At 41.4% G+C, this 23061-nt stretch overlaps 1 protein-coding gene across 2 annotated transcripts in view; it reads left to right on the forward strand.

Moving 5' to 3' along the window:
- Positions 1–23061, forward strand: part of ZNF521 (zinc finger protein 521) — a 250829-nt gene that overhangs the window by 74814 nt on the left and 152954 nt on the right. For both annotated transcript variants that reach the window (XM_040479193.1, XM_040479194.1), the window contains exon 2: positions 12727–16079. In XM_040479193.1, coding sequence (XP_040335127.1) covers positions 13167–16079 — 2913 coding nt within the window. In that variant the 5' untranslated portion in view covers positions 12727–13166. The remainder of the gene's footprint in view (positions 1–12726; positions 16080–23061) is intronic.

Here is a 23061-nt window from a genome sequence, read left to right on the forward strand (position 1 = left end):
TTTGAAGCAAGCTGTTTATTCACAACTCTATCCGCATCATGTAACACCCAGCTTTTATGTACTTGAACTTTATAACTTTCAAAATGGTGATTGTCTTTCTCTAGAAACATACAAGCTGCTGCCAGCCACAGTTCTACAGACAGGAAGTAACTTATGGGAGCTAATTGGACATTACACTGAAAAGATTTGAAGCTGGGAGTCCTACTGAAAGTGGGAGGGGCAACTGTTAAGGGACAGGAAGGCAAAGGAGATAATGATCTCATTTTCTTTTTGTAAAAGCTGCTCCTTGGAAGGCCTGGCATTCCATTTGGTCTTTGCATAGGGAGAGGAACCCCACCATCAGCCTTGTTCTGGTGAGAGCAGCGAATATGGAAAAGGCACAGCTGAGTGTGGCCAACTTTAAGCAGAGGGCTTAAATTCTTTAGGGGAAAGAAAAGATTCTACGGTGGTTTTCAAACATGGGAGTGCAGGGGAAACACGCTGAAGCTTGCTACAAGTGGGGATTTCTGGGTCGCCACTTGTTCAGAAGTTCAGAGCCAGTAGGCACTGGGCTGGAGCTTAGGAGTCTGCATTTTCAGCAGATAGTTTGGAAGGTTGGGGAGCAGGGGGTGATGGATTATACTGAGAAACACTGCCCTGGATCATCTGGTTGGGGGAGAGGACCAGCTCTTGGTTTCGTCACACAGAGTCATGGTGGCCGCAATAATCATGGAGGAAGGACAGCTTAGGGAAAGGGGAAAAGCAGCCTTCATTGAATCCCTCTCTGGGATGAGTGGTAGGGAATGTGCCTCTCAGGGCAGAGCAAGACAAAGGTGAAGCTAACTATAGCTCTAGTTTTATGGAAACTTCTCTTCTGCTTTTCCTTGCCAATACCTAATCTGACCAAGCCACCCTTGCTCAGAGGAGAGGATAGAAAGAAGAGAGAGAAGGAAAGAGACCCACTGTTAAGGAGAACTGGAGGAGTGTGTGTGTGTGTGTGTGTGTGTGTGTGTGTGTGTGTGTGAAGTGTGTGTAATATTTCCTAGCCAGTAGCCAGTAGTGAAATTAAATTAAGAAATAGGCTGTCATGACCTGTCATCCACAGGTTATGGGATCATAGTATTGTTATGTGATTTTGTTTTCCTGTGTCTATGTGTATATACACGTCAGTGAACATAAATTAGTTTTGTAATAGAAGAAACAGTGAAGTCTTTAATAAAAGGAATGAGCAACGTTAAATACCATTTTTAAGTTTATTCATTGACTCATGAAAAACTAGATGACTTGGTGGCATTTGAGGTTGCTGTTTTAGCAGGGAGGGTTAAGGAAGGACACCCTTGGAGAGTTATCTCACGCCTGGACCAGGCTGCCTCCCTTGGTTTGTGTTTCAGTGCCACCATCAACTGCTACTGTTAGTGCGAGATTATAACATGTTCCTCCCTCTCATTGACCTGTGTGTTCCTTAGTAAAGTTCAGACTTTTTTTTTTTTTTTCTGAAGGCTAAGACTTCCCACGGACCTTCAGTCTTCTGTTTCATATATATGAAAAGTTAGGAATGACAGCCTTGACTTTGTTTACTCTGTGTAGGCTTCAATCAAATTCACTTATTTTCTTTCCTTTGATCCCTCAAGTCGGACCTAGAGGTGTGCATAACCCATGCCAAACAACATCGGGCCATCTTTAGAGAAAAGAGCAGAGCCCAGATGTGGGAGGAGGCTTCGTAAAGATTCAAAAACCAGCCCTTTCTAACAGACAGCAGTTAGTCAGTCAAGATCCCAGGACGGTGCTAGTAGGTTTTAAAGTCTCAGAGTATTTGAAATGTGCTGTTGCAAGGGTCATACCAATAAGCCTTGGACATATACAGATGTGTATTGCTCTCCATATCCCCCTCTTCAAAGGCAAAAAACAGTGTCATAAATTTCTCCATGAAAATTATGATTCAGAATTGGTGCATTTCACATGAGGACTAAGCAGGTACATATCAAATTCCTTATTACCCGACTCGAATTTCATAATTTACTCTTATTTAAATCCTATTAGCACATTAAGTTTTCAGTGGAATTTTATCCACTGCTTGTGTCCTAGCTGTTGGGTGCCAGAGGTGTAGATGGCTACATGTCATTGTGAAACAGGAGTAGATAGGGGTCTCCAATTGGTTCCCCCAACTCCAGCCAGCTTTATTTCTTGGCTTGTTACTATGGCCACACTGCCTTGGATTCTTAGACATTGTTTTGTGGTTTTAAAATTCCCTTGGATATAGACCGAATGAAGTAGTGGATAAGGAATTATCATGGGCTTTTTGAGGCATGACTTTGTCACTGGTTTGGGGATATTTGGCAAGACGTCTCATCCTATGTATGTATGTTTAAACATATAAATATAGAATTTAATAAAAGCATTATAATTATATGTAATATGTGTTAATCAGTAAAAGTAGCATTGTAAAGATGTCCCCTAATAAAGTGTTTGAATAAGACATGATTGTGCATTGACTCATGTTAAGTGGCAAATTACTATGATTAACACTTTTGTAATGAGAAATAATAAAAGGATTTCAAAAATTACTTTAGCAGAAATCATTAGTCTATTCTGAACATTTTAGTTAACTCTGCATAAACACACACACCCACACACACACACTCACTATTTTGGCCAGGATTTGTTCCCATAGATAAATTACCAGAACTGTTACAAGAAAAAAATGATAGGAACTGGATGGATTTTATTTTTTATATTTATTCTCAGATAGAGTTTCTAGAGAAGAGTAAACTGAACCAGAAATGAGAAATGGAAAATGAAGGGAGAGTAAGGTACCTGGAAAAGCCATCTGATTGATAATCAGTCTTATTTTCAGGATTGCCCCTTTCAAATTTTGCCCAATGAGGTAAATGGAAGGAAAACCTGATGTGAATGAAGAAGGGTATTTGATATTGTATGACCTGTGTAGAAATATTTCATCACACCCTTGTTAGAGTGGTTTTAAGAAAATTCTTCTGTCCTTTGCAGCTTACACAGTACTTTACCAAACATAATCTCACTTGAAATAAAGGACTCTTGGGGCACCTAGGTGGCTCAGCCGGTCATGATCTCACAGTGTGAGATCGAACCCCTCGTCAAGCTCTGTGTGGAGTGTTGAGCCTGTTTAAGATTCTCTCTCTCCCTCCCTCCCTCCCTCCCTCCCTCTCTCCTTCTGCCCCTGCTTCACTTGCCCTCTCTCTCTCTCTCAAAGAAAGAAAGAAAGAAAGAAAGAAAGAAAGAAAGAAAAAACTTTTTTTTAAAGGAATAAAGGACTCCTTATGTCATATGGGTTGCCTGGGATCTGACCTCACTTTTCAATTTTAGTTTTACTATTGAAGTGTTAATGTAAAAGTTACTGATTCTGTTGAAACACCAGAAAACTATCCAGTGAGGATGCATCAGTGATTTGTCCTACTGTAGATTTCTTCATATGTACAAAGTTTCAAGATAGTCCAACATCCCCCAATTTTTAATACCACCATCCCGCAGTTTTTAATATCACCACCATATGTCACTGCCCCATAAAATGCATCAACACTGATTGAGGAGTAGACAATGCACACTACGTTGAGTTGTGGCTGCTAGGTGGTTGGCTAGGTGCACTCACTAGCTATCCGAGAGCACTGGGTTTTGTACTCCAGCCTGACAACCTGGTATGAGTCAAAGGTTGTGCCTTAAAATTTAAAAAAATAATAATAATTATTTGTCTTAGACCTTAAGGGTTCTTACCATATTTTAGACATATGAACATCAATATCAAGAACATGGAGGTCCGTTGTATTATAAAACATCAAATAGACATAGATAATAGGTAATTGTAGTAATATTTCCCCCCTAAACTTTGTAACAGTTTTTTCTATATTAGCACACCATATTTATCACTTTACTGCACAATGAACCCACAGGGGGTGCTAATTGGTCATTAATTAAATTTTAGCCTTTCAACACTTTTGTATTCTCCAGTGGCTTTATCTGCAGTGAAGTATATAGTGTGGCCTTTTTCAACAGCCAGAAATTCCTATCAGCTTTACGGCTGCTATGGATATAATACAGGTGAAATTCAGCCCGAGTGAACATCATTTCAGGACTGTTATAATTCCTTGTGACCAGAAGTTTACCACCCTTGGACCAATGCCTACATGTTGGAAAAATGTTCAGTAAAAGTAGACTTTAATATGAGAAAACATTCTGAGGGACCAGATTCCTTTTTGAAAGAGAATCTGATTGCTTTGTTTGAAAATTCTAGTGGGTTATGGCAGTTCTTCAAGAAACCACTAACACAGTGGAATGAACTTTCTGAGGTCCATCATTGACTAATAAAAGTATTTTCAAACTTAGTTTTCTTAGTGGAAGAATTCCCTTTGCCTTGTACTCCCCCAGTGAAGAGGTTAATGTAAAATTGCTAATGATTAACTTGGTAGCACTGAGAAATTTGCTGAGAATTTCAGAAGGTGTGGAGTTTTTTGTTTTTTTGTAAAGTATAATCGGTATATTTCACACTAGTGCAAAGGATTTTTTTAATTGTTTTAAATGTTTATTTTTTTGAGAGAGATAGAGAGACAGTGTGAGTGGGGTAGGCACAGAGAGAGAGGGAGACACAGAATCTGAAACAGGCTCCAGGCTCTGAGCTGTCAGCACAGAGCCTGACGCGGGGCTCGAACTCATGAACCATGAATGAGATCATGACCTGAGGGGAAGTCAGATGCTTAACTGACTGAGGCACCCAGGCACCCCTAGTGCAAAGGATTTTGAAGCAAAATAAAATTCCTCAAGAAATTTCTAAACAATTAAAATAGTGTGAGATAAAGGGCTGGTGTCAGAACTATGTAATGTGGCTTCAAGATTTTGAATGCAGACCATTCCATTATGGGGGTTTTACTTTGGTAATGAGTTAATCACAACTTCCCAGCGTGTGCAGCTATTAAGGAAAAGCCACTGCACATTGACCTTCAAGATAACTCTAACAGCATTTGGAAGATTTTGGAGGGGTATTTTTATTTATTTTCTTAAAAAAAATTTTTTTTTTTGCATTTTTTTTTGAGAGAGAGAGACAGTGTGAGCAGGGGAGGGGCAGAGAGAGAGGGAGACACAGAATCAGAAGCAAGCTCCAGGCTCCAAGCTGTCAGCACAGAACCCAATGTGGGGCTTGAACCCACGAACTGTGAGATCATGACCTGAGCTGAAGTCGGCCGCTTAACTGACTAAGCCACCCAGGCGCCCCATTTTTATTTATTTTCTATTCAAAAATTTTTTAATGTTTATTTCTGAGAGAGAGAGAGAGAGAGAGAGAGAGAGACTTAGTGTGAGCAGGGGAGGGGCAAAGAGAGAGAGAGACACACAGGATCTGAAGCAGGCTCCAGGTTCTGAGCTGTCAGCGCAGAGCCTGACATGGGGCTCAAACTCACAAACTGTGAGATCATGATTGGGCCGGAGTTGGATGCTCAACCGACTGAGCCACTCAGGTGCCCCTTATTTTCTATTTTTAAACAAATAATGCCTGTTAAGTCCTTTAAAAGTATTAGAATTTCATTATGAAAAAGGCAACAACTAAATGATAGTTAATTTGTTTTCCTTTGTATTATTACCACACTTACCAGTTATAACCTAAAGGTGACTTTGACTTTCATAGTAGTGGTAACAATTTAGTACATTTTTATATTGTAAAAATTTAGAAAGCTCTTTTATCCAATGTCATGTTTGATTCTTATGATATTAACTATGATACAGGCTGGCATTTTTCCGATATTATAGATAAGGAAGCCAAAACTTAAAAAAAAATAAGTAATTCCTAGAGTGCACAAGCAAATATCAGACCCAAACACATAGTAGGTGCTTAATAAATGCTGGTTAAATAAATGAATGAACAAAATAAGCCATGAAGAACTGCTTCAAATTCTTTGTGGTGTGAGGTCATGTATAAATACTAGACAAGAAAGTCACTAAAACTGGCCTTCTAACTCAAAATAGTAGAGATAAAAAGAGAGCCGACTTGGGAAAATTCACTGTGATGATGTCTACCATTATTAAGGGAAAGAGAAGCATGTTGAATAATATAGAATGCTTCCATTGCAGCACCATAAACAGATGTGTGATACATGATTGCCAATTACTGAACGCCAAGAGGTTGATGCTTATCATTAGTTATATATGTTTTTAAGTAAGCCAAAGGATAGAAAAAGTAAAGCAGTTCTCACCCCCCCACGTAAATGGAAACCACTTTCCTTCTGTCTGGCTTCAGAAACAGGTCTCGATTTCCGTGAGGGAGATGACTGTTCTTTAACTGGTTTCGCGTCAGCTTTTTCCTCTGATTTGAGAGGTGGAGTTAAGTGTGAACTGCTTAAGAATGCACTGTTTTCTGTTTAATTTGGCTGCGGAAGATGGAATTCATTGAGCTCCGTCTGTTCAAGTGAACTTTAAGCAACAGTAAGCAAAACATTTGTACTTCTCTCTGCACACGAAATAGAAATGTGTCTGGCGAAAGAGACAGCGTGGATATAAAGACCCACCGAGGGCAAAGGAGGGGTGATAACAACTTCTTATCTCTTATGTTGGCTCATCTGAAGAAGCGCTAAAGGATTGTTGGGGAAAGTGAGCCTCTTTTTTCATTGAAAGTGAGCTCTGGTAGCTGGAATTCATCTTAATACTGTGGTGAAAACTGTGCACCACCAATTCCTGCTCCCCACAGCTGCTATCATTAATGGGTGACCACTCTTTTCCCTCATAACCTAACTGTTAATGCATTTAATTGGTCCTTCTAGAACAATTTGGAATGTTACAGAATTTAAAAGCATCTGTGAATTATAAATAATTTTAAAGTTTACATTTCTCTTTTGAACACCCAGTAAAGAGTATTCATTTTCAAGTAGTTAAATAAGTTTTATGACAACGAAGTGAATTTAATGCGGGGCTGTTGATTTTTGCAGAAAGTACGAAAGTTCTATCATTAAAATTGCAGCTTTTCTAAAACTGTTGATATTTCTATTGAGAATGAAAGGAAGCAATTGTGTAATCGTGTGTAATGGTTTATTTAGAATGACCATATCTTTAGCCATCGAAACCATTGCTTTAAAAATGTATTGTGTAATTTGGTTAGATGCTTTTACATATGGTGGTGTAAAATTGTTACTGTGATAGCACCAGGTTAACATGAGGAATATCTATGCTACCTGTGTCTGTTAAACACACGTGTCAAGATACTGTTCTCTTTGAGTGGTGCCTAACTTCTCTTAGTCTTTGTGTGTCAACTATATATTCTCCTTGGGATTCTCAGTTTATCATAAGGTGGCTCAGGCAACTAATGAATGAAAAAAGGACGGTGAACTCTTCTTACTATGAAAGTTCAGAACTGCTCCTATAGTGTCTGTGCTGACAGACATAATCATTTTAAGCAGATGGAGGAGATAACGTGGAAATTTGCTTTGGTCTTGTGTTTTAACCTATTGTTCTACGCTTAAAAAATCACCTTTGAAATGAACTTATTTTGATGTTCAATAATGCAATGACTGTATTGCCAGTGTTCTATGAAGAGAGGTACTCTGAAAATTACATTCTTGGCTTCACAATTACATAGCACAATACTTGTTCCAAGGTTATCTGTCTGTAAAGACCCAAGATTATATCTTCTGTATGATAACTTACTTGGAACAAAGTCAGCATGGACTTATGGTCCATTAATTTTTAGATACCACCAACTATTTATGTTGTATTTTCTTGATGGCTGAATGTACAATGCTTAAGGACTGTAGATTTCCATGAGGCCAATCCTTAAATATTCCAGTGGTTTCATTAAAGGAAAGAAAATGTTAAAATCTGTTTATACTATATACATAGAATTTTATATGCAGAAGCATAAATGCACACACCACATATAAATCTTTTTGTTTACATATGCAGCTTTTCTTCTAGGGACGGTAGGTGCCCCAGAAACATTCACTAATCTCTGTAACACCCCAGAGGGTAAGGAGCAAGAATTATTATCTTCATATTGCAGGTGAAGTACCTAGGTAGGGACAGATTAAACAACTTGGCCGGGTCACTCTCTAAGTCAGTTATGAAGCTAGAAATAAAACTCCAGACTCTTGACTTTCCGTTCACATTCTGAGTCATTGCACTGCTGTCATTACACCAGACCTGTCACTATGTGTGCTTTTCTTCCCTGGAAAAGTTACCATTGATGTAAATCCTGTCCCTGTTAAGGAGCCTTGCTGTGTGGCACTTGAACACACATGATACTGAGTCCCTGAAGGGCAATTTAGAGAGTACTCTGCCGTTACGATGAACGAGCTCAGGTAGCCAAAGGATATCAGTAAGCCAGTTTCTCGAGGGCCCAGCCCTAAGAAGAACTAAAAGTATCAGAAGTTTCCAGAACTTCAGAGCTCCGGATAATTTCTTTACCATTGACAGTGATTCACTCCACCTTGTTATTTTATTCTCTCCTTAATAATTTTGGATTGTCCATGTTGTTACAGAGTCAACGTTCTGAAAGGCTCAGTCCCTGCCCTCAAAAGGCATGTATCTTACACTAGGACATGCTTAATGGTTCAAGATCAGCTTTGGCATCACCCCAAACCTTTCTGCCCATCCTCTCTTCCTCCTTCTTTGATCTTTTTTTTTTTTTTAATTGGCTACTCCAGTTAAACTTGAAAGCAAGGAGTGGCCAGGACCCTCGGCATTTCTCAGCTGGCAGGCTGTAAACTGAGACTGTCGGGTCCCTGATTGGTAACCAGTCGGCACTTCTCGGGTGCGCTTGCCTGTTCCTCCCCAGCAGCCAGGATAAAATCACATCCAGTCTTTGCTCTCTCCTCTCCAGGTTGGCACACAAGGGGACGGTGGCTTGGATCACAAAGGAACTTTGTGCTCCGGTGCCTTTTTTCTGTGGAATACCTTCTTCTAGGATGACTTCACTTTTCTGTTAGTGAGCACTTTTCCCCCATAAATATGACCGAACAGGTGTTGCTCTGCTGCTAACTGAGTTTCCAGCTGTCCTCCTCCGACACAGACCCGGCGAAATCTGTTGTTTCGTCCTTTTGGGCAGACTGGAGAACCATCAAGCCCGAGATGGAGGTCTTCCTTGCAGGATATGGCAGTTTTGTTGCCAGAAGATGGTCGGGAAAGCCTGGCTGGCTAACAAAGACAGGCCTTCAGCGGCTGGGTGTAGTTCCAATTCTGCATCCCCTTTGGCAGGAGCACAGAGGCTGCCGCAGTGTGGCCAGCCAGCAAAATTAGGAAATAAGGACCTCTTTTATTTACTCAGGCTGCTGAATCATGGGCATTCCTGTCTGCTTGGAGAAAAGTCAGGCGGCTCTACTTTCCACTGAAAGTCTCAGGAGTGTTTGAGACTTTCATCTCGGAGTGTTCACACACTTGTTTTAATGTGCTTTATGGAAATGGTGAAACTCAGCAAGTACAGTTGCTGTAGAAAAACATCTGCACTAACTATGCACACACATTTGCATCTTTAAATAGACTTTCAGGCCATGGAACTGGTTTCCAGCGAAGTTTTTTTTTTTTTTTTTCTTTTCCCCCACCCCCACCGCTGGTAAGAGCTACAGTTCTCCGAGAGTCACCTCAGAGTGTAAAGTGACTGATTCCAAAACTTAAAATTTAGCACGGACATGTTAAGTACTTCACACTGAAATGCAGAAAACCTGCCGTAACACAGAGAGACATTCCTGTAAGTAGCACTTAGTGCAGAAGGGGGAAAAAAGTTCGAGTTGATTCAGGAACCGGCATTGAAAGAGTCCTCTGCAGTTTCTTCCCTGGGAAAAAAGAACTTGAAATAGTTGACATCTACACGAGCCACCTCAACATAGTTTGCGTTGTGACTGCCCAAAGGCCAAAGTTAGTGGGGACGGGCAGCTCTCAAAGACGTAGGTAGACCTCAGAGAATATTGGCAAACACCAGGGCCACTGCACAAGTCTTGGGACACTGATCCCCTTAGAGCATGGACCAACTCCCCATGGGAGTTTTGTCAGTGAGTTCCTTGTGTGTCCCTGGGAGCACACATCCGTTTATAGTATGTCAGCAAATGAGTTTTTTACACTTTAGATTTTAAAATAGAAATCAGCCTTTTGTGAAACCTTTATTTATTTTTCTACAAGCAGCATTCCCTGCTCAAACTTTTTTCTCTGTTCCATCCCCCAGCCTGAGCCTTATGAATCCTGTACACTCTTTCCATGTACTTCAGTTACAAAGACACATCATCTCAGATTTTCACTTTCTTTTCCCTCAAGACCGAATAATAGGGACCGGAGAGAGAAGAGAAGGTTTCCAGCTCTCTTGAAACCCGATTGAGTAAAAACTTGATCCTAACCCTCGGCTCACTTGACATGTTGAAATTTACAAGCTTAAGAGAACAGTTATGTAATAGGTATAGTCAGGCATGGCCCACAGACAAGAACCTGATTTAAGAGTGGTGTCAGGGATTGCACACTATTTATAATGGTCTATTGCTCTGTAATTCTTTGTACATTTGTATAATAATATATCATGCCTGGACACAGTCTGCAATTTAATAATAAGTTCACTTGCTAAATTTTCAGGGTCAATAGTTATTTTCTTCAAGTCTAGATTCATGACAAATTCTGATTCACTGTTTTCCCAACTGTACAAATGAGATGATGTGTTTGAAAATATTTTTCAGTGAAACAACAGGACATAAGCCTAAGAGTAAATGTGAAATATAGCAGGTTTTTACCTAGACTGCTGAGCAAATGTAATAAATAGCAATTGTTTTCAATTAAGGGAAATATTTTACAACTTTGGTTTGTTTTAGGGACACTTGTCTTTAAGTGACTTACAGTTTGTTTTTTAAAAGGATAGCTAGAATCACCATTGAGTTTGTTTTGAATTTTCTAAAATCATTTTTCTGCCTGTTCGATGGTGAGTTGAGTTGTCTGCCTGTGTTCTTTCTATGTATCCACTTTACATTTAAATCATACCCAGAATTACCAGGGCCTTTCTTGCGCTGTAAACATGTTGGGTTATAGACTCCTATAAATGAGGATGCAAAATCATGCGGTTTTCAACTTGTGTTGTGAGGCTTTGTTGCAGTGGGCAGGGATCCAGGAATGGTGTTTGGTTGTTTTCTCAGAGTTACATGGTTGCCATCTGGCATTGATAGTGAGATGGTGTTGTCATCAGTTTCTAGATGCAGGAAAGGAATGATCCTCATCTGTTTCCTGTGGATAAGCAAGAGGTTGATAATCTAGTAAAATCTTGTTACCTTAAAGAAAGCAGACGTGGAATTTGTTTACATAATGCTTGCCAGTTTCTACTTTTATGTTAATAATATAGCTTGCTAGTGAACTTCAGCTTCGAAGAATTTAAAAACTTATTTGATCATATTCAAATTGAGGTTTAGTCGAATATCCTAATAGTATTCTAACTGGACCTTGTTATCCTGATAGAATCACTGTCCCCACCAGCTCCCCTCGACGGTCTTTGTCTGCATTTATGAACAACCTTGCTCTTTTGGAGAGTGAAAAGCTTTTACAGTTTCTTCTCATCTTGAATGATAGATTGTTTTGAAAAGCCAAAAAAAAAGGGGTTTTACAACTTATTTGAGGAGGTCTTATTTTCCACTTGGATGTTAAGAAAACAACAGAAAGATCAGCACACATTTGCCAAGCGCCGAGTTAAAAAACACCTCATAGGAGGTAGAGTTACTTTATGGATAACTTGCTAAGGTTATATCTGGCTTTCAGTCTTGTTTGTCTTCTCTTTGTTACTCATAAATCTTTCAGCATTTACCATAATCATTTATCACTTTTCCTGTTTCCAGTTTTTCACAAGTCGCTTTGTCTCTGCTCACCTCAAAGTGCAGGTCCTGTTTGGCTAAGGAAGTTCATGCTGCTGAAGCTTTTGCAAAAGGAAGAAATGGTGGGCCACCTCTTGAACTTTCCAAGCAAAATACAGTATTACAATCTGGCCCTTGTGAAACTCTCATTTTTTCTTGATCCTGGCTGATCCCAGCTACATGTAATATCTAGCAGTGCCCTCCTAACACTTAATAATCCATTTTCTGGCCTATGGTGTTCGAATCTTTCAGTTATTGAAGAAATCCTGGTTGTCTTTCATTACACAAGACGTAATTATTATTGTGTTTTCTGTCTTCCTTCATGTGCTTACTTTTTAATATTTTTTTGCTGAAAGCAATAAGGTCTGTATCAATAAGAACCCCATAAAAAGATTTTGGTCTTCAGAATTGCCTTTTTTATATAAAAACAAGCAAAATGCAGAGGGAATTTTTTATTAAATATTAGACATCTGGGTTGACTGCATTAATTTTAAATCATTCCTGTAATATTTCCCCTTTTCATTTCGTTCTTCAGATGCTCACATAATATGCAAATCATTTTAGAATGAATACAGAAGAAACATTAAATATATTAAAATCTGCGTTTTAATAAAATTGTCGATGCGTAATATATACCTTGCTCCTAAGGAAAAATGATAACAAGTAATAAAAGGGGTAATTTAGACATAGAGCTATTTAATATCTTCTTATATTTTACAACCCGGTAAAAAGTAAATGTAGAATAAAAGCTTTGGGTTCAGATTTGGAAGTGTTCCACTCAAATATTCTGTCCTCCATTCCCCCCACCCCCACCCCCACCCCCGCCAGGTTCTAGATAGTCCGACTGCATGTCCCTGTTGCAATGGTACTGTAAACCCGTTCTCGAGTGCTCAGCCCATAAGATAAAACGTTCCATTGCTTCTCGTTGCAGATGGAGTGGATGTTGAAGATGATCCCACGTGCTCTTGGCCAGCTTCCTCGCCTTCCAGCAAGGACCAGACGTCCCCCAGCCATGGAGAAGGTTGCGACTTTGGAGAGGAAGAAGGCGGCCCCGGACTCCCGTACCCATGCCAATTCTGTGACAAGTCCTTTAGCCGCCTCAGCTACCTAAAGCACCATGAGCAGAGCCACAGTGACAAGCTGCCTTTCAAATGCACCTATTGCAGTAGGCTGTTCAAACACAAGCGGAGCCGAGACCGCCATATCAAACTCCACACGGGGGACAAGAAGTACCACTGCAGCGAGTGTGATGCTGCGTTCTCCCGAAGTGATCACTTGAAGATCCACTTAAAGACTCACACGTCCAACAAGCCATATAAATGTGCCATTTGTCGCCGCGGGTTCCTGTCCTCTAGCTCCTTACACGGACACATGCAGGTACACGAGAGAAACAAGGACGGGTCCCAGTCTGGCTCCAGGATGGAGGACTGGAAGATGAAGGACACTCAGAAGTGCAGTCAGTGCGAGGAAGGCTTTGACTTCCCAGAAGACCTGCAGAAGCACATCGCGGAGTGCCACCCCGAGTGCTCCCCAAACGAGGACCGAGCGGCCCTCCAGTGCATCTACTGCCACGAGCTGTTTGTGGAGGAGACGTCCCTCATGAACCACATGGAGCAGGTGCATGGCGGGGAGAAGAAGAACTCTTGCAGCATCTGCTCTGAGAGTTTCCACACGGTTGAGGAACTGTACAGCCACATGGACAGTCACCAGCAACCCGAGTCGTGCAACCACAGCAACAGCCCTTCTCTGGTCACCGTGGGCTACACTTCGGTGTCCAGCACGACTCCAGATTCCAACCTCTCCGTGGACAGCTCAACCATGGTGGAAGCCGCCCCGCCGATCCCAAAGAGTCGAGGGAGGAAGCGGGCTGCCCAGCAAACCCCTGACATGACCGTTCCCTCGAGTAAACAAGCGAAAGTTACCTACAGCTGTATTTACTGCAACAAGCAGCTATTTTCGAGCCTGGCAGTCCTGCAGATTCACCTGAAAACTATGCATTTAGACAAGCCAGAACAGGCCCATATTTGTCAGTATTGCTTGGAGGTGTTGCCCTCACTCTATAACCTAAATGAACATCTTAAGCAAGTGCATGAAGCTCAGGACCCAGGTCTGATCGTCTCTGCCATGCCTGCCATAGTCTACCAGTGCAACTTCTGCTCCGAAGTTGTCAACGACCTCAACACTCTTCAGGAACACATCCGATGTTCTCACGGATTTGCGAACCCTGCAGCTAAGGATAGCAATGCATTCTTTTGTCCCCACTGCTACATGGGGTTTCTTACTGACTCTTCCCTTGAAGAGCATATAAGGCAGGTCCATTGCGACCTCAGCGGCTCCCGATTCGGGTCGCCGGTGCTTGGGACTCCGAAAGAACCAGTAGTCGAAGTCTATTCTTGTTCCTATTGTACGAATTCGCCGATATTCAACAGCGTTCTTAAACTGAACAAGCATATCAAAGAGAATCATAAAAACATTCCCTTGGCCCTGAATTATATTCACAATGGGAAGAAATCCAGGGCCTTGAGCCCTTTATCTCCCGTGGCCATAGAGCAGACGTCTCTTAAGATGATGCAGGCAGTGGGAGGTGCGCCTGCACGTCCGGCTGGAGAATATATCTGTAATCAGTGTGGTGCTAAGTACACGTCCCTAGACAGCTTTCAGACTCACCTAAAAACTCATCTCGACACTGTGCTTCCGAAATTGACCTGCCCTCAGTGCAACAAGGAATTCCCCAACCAAGAATCCTTGCTGAAGCATGTTACCATCCATTTTATGATCACCTCAACATACTACATCTGCGAGAGTTGCGATAAGCAGTTCACATCAGTGGACGACCTTCAGAAACACCTGCTGGACATGCACACCTTTGTCTTCTTCCGGTGCACCCTCTGCCAGGAAGTGTTCGACTCAAAAGTCTCCATTCAGCTCCACTTGGCCGTAAAGCACAGCAATGAAAAGAAAGTCTACAGGTGCACATCGTGCAACTGGGACTTCCGCAACGAGACTGACCTACAACTCCACGTGAAACATAACCACCTGGAAAATCAAGGGAAAGTGCACAAGTGCATCTTCTGTGGGGAGTCTTTTGGCACCGAGGTGGAGCTGCAGTGTCATATCACCACTCACAGTAAGAAGTACAATTGCAAATTCTGCAGCAAAGCCTTCCACGCGATCATTTTGCTGGAGAAGCACTTGAGGGAGAAGCATTGCGTGTTTGAAACCAAGACTCCCAACTGTGGAACGAACGGGGCTTCCGAGCAAGTGCAGAAGGAGGAGGTGGAGCTGCAGACTTTGCTGACCAACAGCCAGGAGTCCCATAACAGTCACGATGGGAGCGAAGAAGATGTGGACACCTCGGAGCCCATGTACGGGTGCGACATCTGCGGGGCAGCCTACACCATGGAGACCCTGCTGCAGAACCACCAGCTCCGAGACCACAACATCAGACCCGGAGAGAGTGCCATCGTGAAGAAGAAAGCCGAGCTCATTAAAGGGAATTACAAGTGTAACGTGTGCTCTCGAACCTTCTTCTCTGAGAACGGCCTCCGTGAACATATGCAGACCCACTTAGGCCCTGTGAAACACTACATGTGCCCTATTTGCGGGGAGCGGTTTCCCTCCCTTTTAACTCTTACCGAACACAAAGTCACGCACAGTAAGAGTCTTGATACTGGAAACTGCCGGATTTGCAAGATGCCTCTCCAGAGCGAAGAGGAGTTTTTGGAGCATTGCCAAATGCACCCTGACTTGCGCAATTCCCTGACGGGATTTCGCTGCGTGGTCTGCATGCAGACAGTGACGTCCACCTTAGAACTCAAAATCCATGGGACATTCCACATGCAAAAGACAGGGAATGGGTCTGCAGTCCAGACCACGGGGCGTGGCCAGCATGTCCCCAAACTGTACAAGTGTGCATCTTGCCTCAAAGAGTTCCGTTCCAAGCAAGATCTGGTGAAGCTTGACATCAATGGCCTGCCATATGGTCTGTGCGCTGGCTGTGTCAGTCTCAGTAAGAGCGGCAGCCCAGGCATCAACATCCCTCCCGGCACGAGTAGACCGGGCTTGGGCCAGAATGAGAATCTGAGTGCCATTGAGGGTAAAGGCAAGGCGGGGGGACTGAAGACGCGCTGTTCTAGCTGCAACGTTAAGTTTGAATCTGAAAGTGAACTCCAGAACCACATCCAAACGGTCCACCGAGAGCTCGTGCCAGATAGCAACAGCACGCAGTTGAAAACTCCCCAAGTATCGCCAATGCCCAGAATCAGTCCCTCCCAGTCGGATGAGGTAACTTGCCTTTTTAATGTTTGCTATTTAACCTCCTCAAGAAACTGTTGCCACTTCATGTTTACCCTTTCTGCAGCCTTATTTATTGTCATGTGCCGAGAGATGCGTAGACTGAAATGCAGTGGTGTTTTTCCCCCCATAGCCATTAGCCAGCAATTACTTGCTTCTTGATAAGCAGCATTTTGGCTTGAATGGTGCAAAATAGGACTAATTCCAGTCTCCCTAGGATATTGTCTTCTCTATGACTGAAGAGATCAGCACTCTTGCCAGCACCACTGAGATCTGGAATCTCAGCATAGCTTTACCGCGAGTTGAAATCCCCAGCTATGACTTGTGTGTATGGCAGAGAGATAATGACATAAAAGTAAGATGCAATGGGCCAACATGCTGGCTTAGAGTAAATTAAAAAGAATATATATATTTGTGGATAACAAATTGGGTAGGGGCGGCTTTATAATACCATGTTGTCAACACTCACTGTTTCTCTTTGTCTTCTGGGTAGTGAGCAAAATATTTTCTCACAACAGGGTTTTGTAAAAGCCGCTACATTTATTAAGAGTCACGTGCCCAACGTTCCTTTAAAAGGCATCCCCTTAAATATCCCCGAGTCTTCACTGTCTGGTTTTGGGTTTCACAATTAAAGTGGATTTTTTTTCTTAGTTTAAGAGTGGTTTCATGCCTTCTTTGCCATAACGAGTATGAAAAATAAGTTCATTTACAATGAAATAGTTTTAGAAGTCATCAGTCCTTGAAGCTGAGCAGAGGATGGTTCATTTTATTATAATTTCTTTATGCTTTATCACCTGGTTTCCAAGAGTTCTTTTCCACTTCCCTACCTGCCCCTATCTGGAGATCCATCCAAATGCAGACCCCAGGGAGATCCATTTCCCTTCAGTTTGGGGTCACTGCATTTTCCTTATCTTGTCTCTGCACTCACACCCTCTTGGAGGCCCCCCTGCGTGTCCCTGCAGATAGCCATCAGTCAGCTGGTAGGGGAGAGCGGGGAAGACTGACACAGAGCCCATCCTCTTGAAATGTGGCATCTGCGTGACAGGCAAGCTCCCAAACTTTGAAGCTGCTTCCCTTTCTTTCCTTCCAAGGAAATCTGCACCTCTCTCTCATTTAAATAAATGAAGTCCTTTCCAACTGATGAGGACAGCTGCAAGAACATAGCTTTGATAATGGCTCCTGGCTCACGTGTTGGATCAACTAGTTTCTCTTGGTAGTTAGGATCATATGAAATGAATTGTTTTTTCCAACTTTTTATTTCATGAGATGTCTAAGCCTACAGAAAAGCTAAAGGAATAAGACAGTGAAAGCATGTGTGTTTGTATATCCGTATCACAGATATACTGGATATGAACATTTTGTCACATTATTCTCTCTCTCTCTCTCTGCAACCTTTTTATTAACCTGAACCACATGAAAGTGAGTTTCAGACATCATTATTTTTCTAAGAATAAGGACACCTTCCTATTTAACCACAACATTATTAATTCAGGCAATTAACTAAATCGGTTAAAGAAATCTAGTGGATCTATAATATCATCTATAAGAAGTCCATATTCAAATTTATCCACTTGTCCCGAAAAGGTCTTATTTTTAAAATGCTTATGAATGAGAATTTTAGAAATCCGTTTATGTAGAAAATTATTCCTCTCCCCCTTTTTTAATTTTGCTATGCTTAGCACATATAGAGGAGTTTGTATATTCATGTTCGATTTAAATGTTGCATAAAATTGATTTAAAATGACTGTATTTGTGTGTGTGTGTGTGTGTGTGTGTGTGTGTGCGTGCGTGTGAGTGATTGTGGTGGTGTGTTCGTTAAAAATCCAGCAAAATGGGGCTCTTGTTTCTAGTAGATTGTGGAAAGGAATGTGCCTGTTCCTTCTCATCTGTTCCTGGCTTATGTTTTCTGATATTCCTAAATTGCTATGTATTATAATACCATTTGAGGTGAAAATCTTTTTAATGAGGGAGGACGTATAAATAGTCTTTACACGTTAATTTGGTTAGAGTTATTTGCTTAGGGAATTTATCATTAAGGGATGGTCAAGTATTTAATTATACCTAAAATCTTAATGATAAAGTTGAACTACATCCTGCACTTACATAGAATAATGTATAAAATATTTGAAAAGTACTTCTTACTTGTAATTCTTACAATAGTGTTTTTTAAGCACTGAGATACCTCGAGTTAAAAGTGACTCTTTTAGAAGGGTACCTCCTTATTAAGCCGGGCTTATGAGACCTTGTAGCAATGTCCTTAATCAATCAGATATAAGGATTCATTTATATATATTTCCTTTGTGATTCAAAAGTTCACTAATTTGTTTGACATTTTCATCCATTGTTATTATTTTTTCTTCATTATACTATTAAAGTCATAAAGTTTCATGTGCTCCCTTCCTTTCTGATATCCTCTATAATTAAAAATGTACAGTAGGCCATATTATTTGGACTTGACATAGAAAATTATCTTTCATACGTGGAATTTTACGAAAAAAAGTCCCCAAATAATGCATCAGCAAGAAAAAGTCATGTCATAAAAATTAATTTGTTCACATTCTTTGTTAGTCAAGTTAAGCTTCTGTGACTTTGCATGAGTGTTGTGTAAATTTTTTACCATGTAGGTAAGAGAGAAGTTATTACATAAGTCTTTGCCAAAAGACAGGTATGCCATGTGGGAATACATTTTATCACAAAAAGATGTCTGACATGTATGTCTATTGACTTAGATGTCCTAGGTAGGAATGAAGGACTTAGTGACATAGGTGGTATTTTCATCTCTTCTTCTGGCTGAGGATTGAGACTTCAGAAGAGAAAAGAAGACCACGGGAGATAATAAAACCTGGATACACAGATATTGTCAAGAGCAAGATTAGAATTTTTTCTGGACTGTGACTTGTGATCACATAAGGGTATTGGTAGACACTGGAATGAATATTTCCAAGACTGAAAAGAATGTTTTTTTTTTTGGTCGGGACTAGATTACCTATTTAAAAGGGATTTAGATATAATCTAGGGAGGGATAAGCATTGTATAAACGCATGTGATCTAAGAAATGGATGAAAGACAGGCACATGACACTTAAAAGAAGAATAATAGCAGGTAGCTGTCACGTAATGGAGAAATTTGGAATTAAAGACAAAAGATCTGAATGTCAACCCCGTTTTTTTCTGCGTAACGCTTTCGGAATTTGTGAAAAATGTTTTCTTTGTGCCAAAATCCTATAATTATCAATCTAATTTTGCTATGGAGTCTTTGTTTTGAATAAAATATTTGGGGGAACCTATTCATTTCCCTTTTGCTCTTAAAGATTGAGTATGGTATACATTTATGCATAACCTACAACGATACCTACAATGATTCCATAAATGGTAGAGATAACCTGACACAGGGGAAATGCTGACCATCTAGATTTTTCCATACATGAAACACCTCACAGAGTTACTGACATTTACTGTGTGTTGAATAAATGTTAGTTCTTCTTCTGCAGTTCATTGACACTGATCCTGTCTGGTCAGGTTCTGCCCCGTCTGGACCTCAAAATGTTTTCTCACGACGACATTAGAAGATGGGTCCTCCTGCTTCCATTTCTCCAGGATCTCTGTAGGCACGTCTCTTCACGGGGTTATTTACTCACATTTCAACTCACACCACCCCTACCAGTGCACTGAAATTGCTCTTGGAAGGGTCCCCAGTTGTGTCTGTGTTGCTGGATACTCGCATAGTGCCACAGAATCAGAAACAGAGGGACCATGGAGGTTATCTGAATAAGCTGCCTTCTTTTACAGACAGCAAGTCAGGCCCAGATGAATTGAGATCTAAGATGACACAGCTCGTAAGTGGTAAACAAGGGGCTCTGAGAACCTGACTCTCTAACTCCAGGTTCAGGATTTTCTTCTCATAAATCCACCGGACTTTCCTCCAGCTACAGTCTCATCCATATTCTTTTCATAAAATCCTCTCTGTATTGCTGTCTTATTTTCTCTTGTCATTCACTTCCTCCACCCACTGCAAGGGATCGTCTGCTTCCATCACTTTACTGCAGCTGACCTCTTTAAGGTCTCTATTGATCCAATTCACCAGTGCAGTGCCTTTTTTTTTTTTAAAGAGAACTTACCCTAGTTTGTGTACTGTTCTACTTGTCACTGTTGGCCACTTCCTCTTTATCTAACCTCTGTTTTCTCTCCTGGTTCCTTTCACAGAATGATCTGTACCCTTCTTTGTACTCTGTCTGCTCCTATACATTAAGGCCCATTGCTACTGTTACTCTGCATACCCGCTGTATGTGGCTTCATCCACTCCCATGGCTCCAGCTATCACATTTTATGGATGACTCCAAATGATGTCTCCAAAATGCAGGAGGGAACTTCTGGGGGCTGATGGAAATATTCTGTATCTCGATTCTGGTGGTGGTTACATGACTGTATGCATTTATTAATACTCACCAGGTATAAAATTAGTGAATTTTCGTATGTGAATTACATCTCAATGAAACTGATTTTAAAAATGGTATCTAGGACTTACCCCCTTTCCAGTGATTTTCAGACTCCTACACACAGCTGCCTTCTTGATATATTCACTCACATGTTTCCATGCATTTTAAAATCAGTGGGACCAAAACTGAACTCATAATTTCTCCGAACCTGCTTCTTTTATTTTCTATTTCACTTGTGGAGCCATTGATTTTCTTGTCTCCCTTTTCTCCACATCCAGTTGGTCACCAAGTGATCTCTGTTTCAGCTCATATATATTTCTTAGATCAATCCCTTCCTCTCCATCCCCTTACCACATTTATAATTCAATCTCTGATCATCTTTCACTAAACTACTGAAGCAGCCTCCTAATTGTTCCCTTGGACTTTAGTCTTATCATTTTCAAATCCGTCTCCACAAAGCTGCCAGAACAATCTATCTAAAACACAAATCTGAATAGCATGTCCCTCCCTATTTGAAATATTTTGAGTGCTCTATACCTTTATCCTCATAGGATAGTATACTATCCTTTTATTGTGACATAGAATGATTCTTCAGGTTCCGGCCCCTGCTAAATTTTCCCTTCCTTTTCTTACCTTACACCTTATTCCATAGTTGAAAATACTTTTAATTAACCCACAGGTGACACAGTGCGTCTGTGTCTCACTAAGGCTGCCCTAGCCCTTCTCCCCAAATAATCTCTTTCCTCCTGACTGTGCTCCACCTTCCGTAAGGCTGTCCACCTTAACCTCTATTCGGAGATCAACTACTCTAGAAGGCTTCCTGTGACCCCGACTTCCCACTCCAAACATCTCTTCTCCCCTTGAATGTTCTGTGTATACAATACATCCTAAATATATAAAAATAGTCACATTGCTTTATAATTACCTCTTTATGTTTCCCTTCCTATGAATTCCTCAGGGCAAGAATTTACTCAATGTCATATTTCTAATACCCACGACAGCGCCCGGCCCACAATAGGCAAATGCCTCTGTGGGTGGGTGTTGTGGAGCTGTGTCTGGCTGGTGGCTCGCCCAGAGCCTTTTTCCATGCATGGCAACATGGCAGGACAGCTGGCCACCTAGTTTTTTTCATACAGGAGCCACCTGGTACAATGACAGAAACCTAGAAGGTGTTGGATAAATGTATGCTCTTCTGAGCATGTTAATTTTAGGATCACTATCCGTGCTTTTTTACTCCATTTGGACTCAAAACGTTCCACCATCGTTGAAGTTCCATCATAGACGTCGTGAACATGGTCCTGTCTACGGTTCATCATTCTATTCCAGTCAAGTCCTGCTTTCCCAAAGAAGTTGTACGTGGTCCCACCAACTTGGTCAGTGGTCTCCAGATTCCAAAGTGAGCCTTTCTGTCTTCATCCTTATGGCATGAGGCCCAGTAGACAGCTCTTTCTCGACATGCTCCTGTGATTTATGGCATTTCCTCTCCTAGTTTTCTTCCTACTTTGGCCTTTGGAGGTTTTCCTCCGGTGCCTGTTCTAAAAGTGTATGGATTCTTTGAGGCTCATCGTTGGCCCTCTTTTTCTTCACTGTCTACTCTCCCAACAGCATCTCATCTATTCATGTGGCTGTAACTATCTCTATGCTAAGAATTCCCAAATTTATATTCATAGCTTGCACCTCTTCTTAGTTCCAGATTACTGTGTGCTACTGACAGCTTGACTTTTTCATTTGTATCTCTTCTAGATATTTGAAGTGTAATGAATACAGCCTAAACGCTTGATTTTCTCTCCTGAAACTGATTTCTTTTTCCAGACTTTCATCATTTTAGTAAAGGGAGCCACCCTACACCCAGTTATTCAAGCAAGAAACCTGGGAATTATTCCTGATTTTTTTTCCTTCTCCTCATTCCCCACATCTAATCTGTTAATGAGTACTGTTGATTGTGCCTTTAACAAGTATCTCATCCATGTGTTTCTGTGTCCGAAGCCATCTTCATGGTCTGGGCTGCATCCTTGCCCGGACACTGCAGTCGTCTCCTAATGGAGTCCTCTCCGTCTTCTGCACGCTTCCAATCCATCCTTCCTGCTGCGCTGGATGGAATCTGGCAGACATGTAAATTATGGAGTCTTTTAAAATTCTTCAGAGACTTCCCACTTCCCTCAAATACAAGCCCAGCCTCTCACCAGCTTATGAGGCCACACATAGTCTGGCTGTAGCTGGCTGCCCTCACCTTGCTGGGGTGCCTCCTCACACACTGTGCCTGGCCTCCTGGCCTCCTGAGTAGGGGTCTGCTTTCGAGGCTTCACATTGAGCCACCTATTTACTTGGGCTACTCTTCTGGATCAGCCTGTCTGCACCTTTCTCATCTATCAGATGGGCTTCCCCCCAGAATCTTATCAAAGTTAGTCTCCTCCTTAGGATTTTTGCTTCAAATTATTATTTTTGTACTTGTTTATTTCCTTCTTCCCTTTTCTCACCTCTGAATACCCAACATGTTTGTCATGAGGTCTCAGTAAATATCAGTTGAATAAATGAACA

Source organism: Herpailurus yagouaroundi, unplaced genomic scaffold, assembly GCF_014898765.1.
Source record: "Herpailurus yagouaroundi ecotype Mexico unplaced genomic scaffold, PumYag 142, whole genome shotgun sequence".
Classification (NCBI taxonomy): domain Eukaryota; kingdom Metazoa; phylum Chordata; class Mammalia; order Carnivora; family Felidae; genus Herpailurus; species Herpailurus yagouaroundi.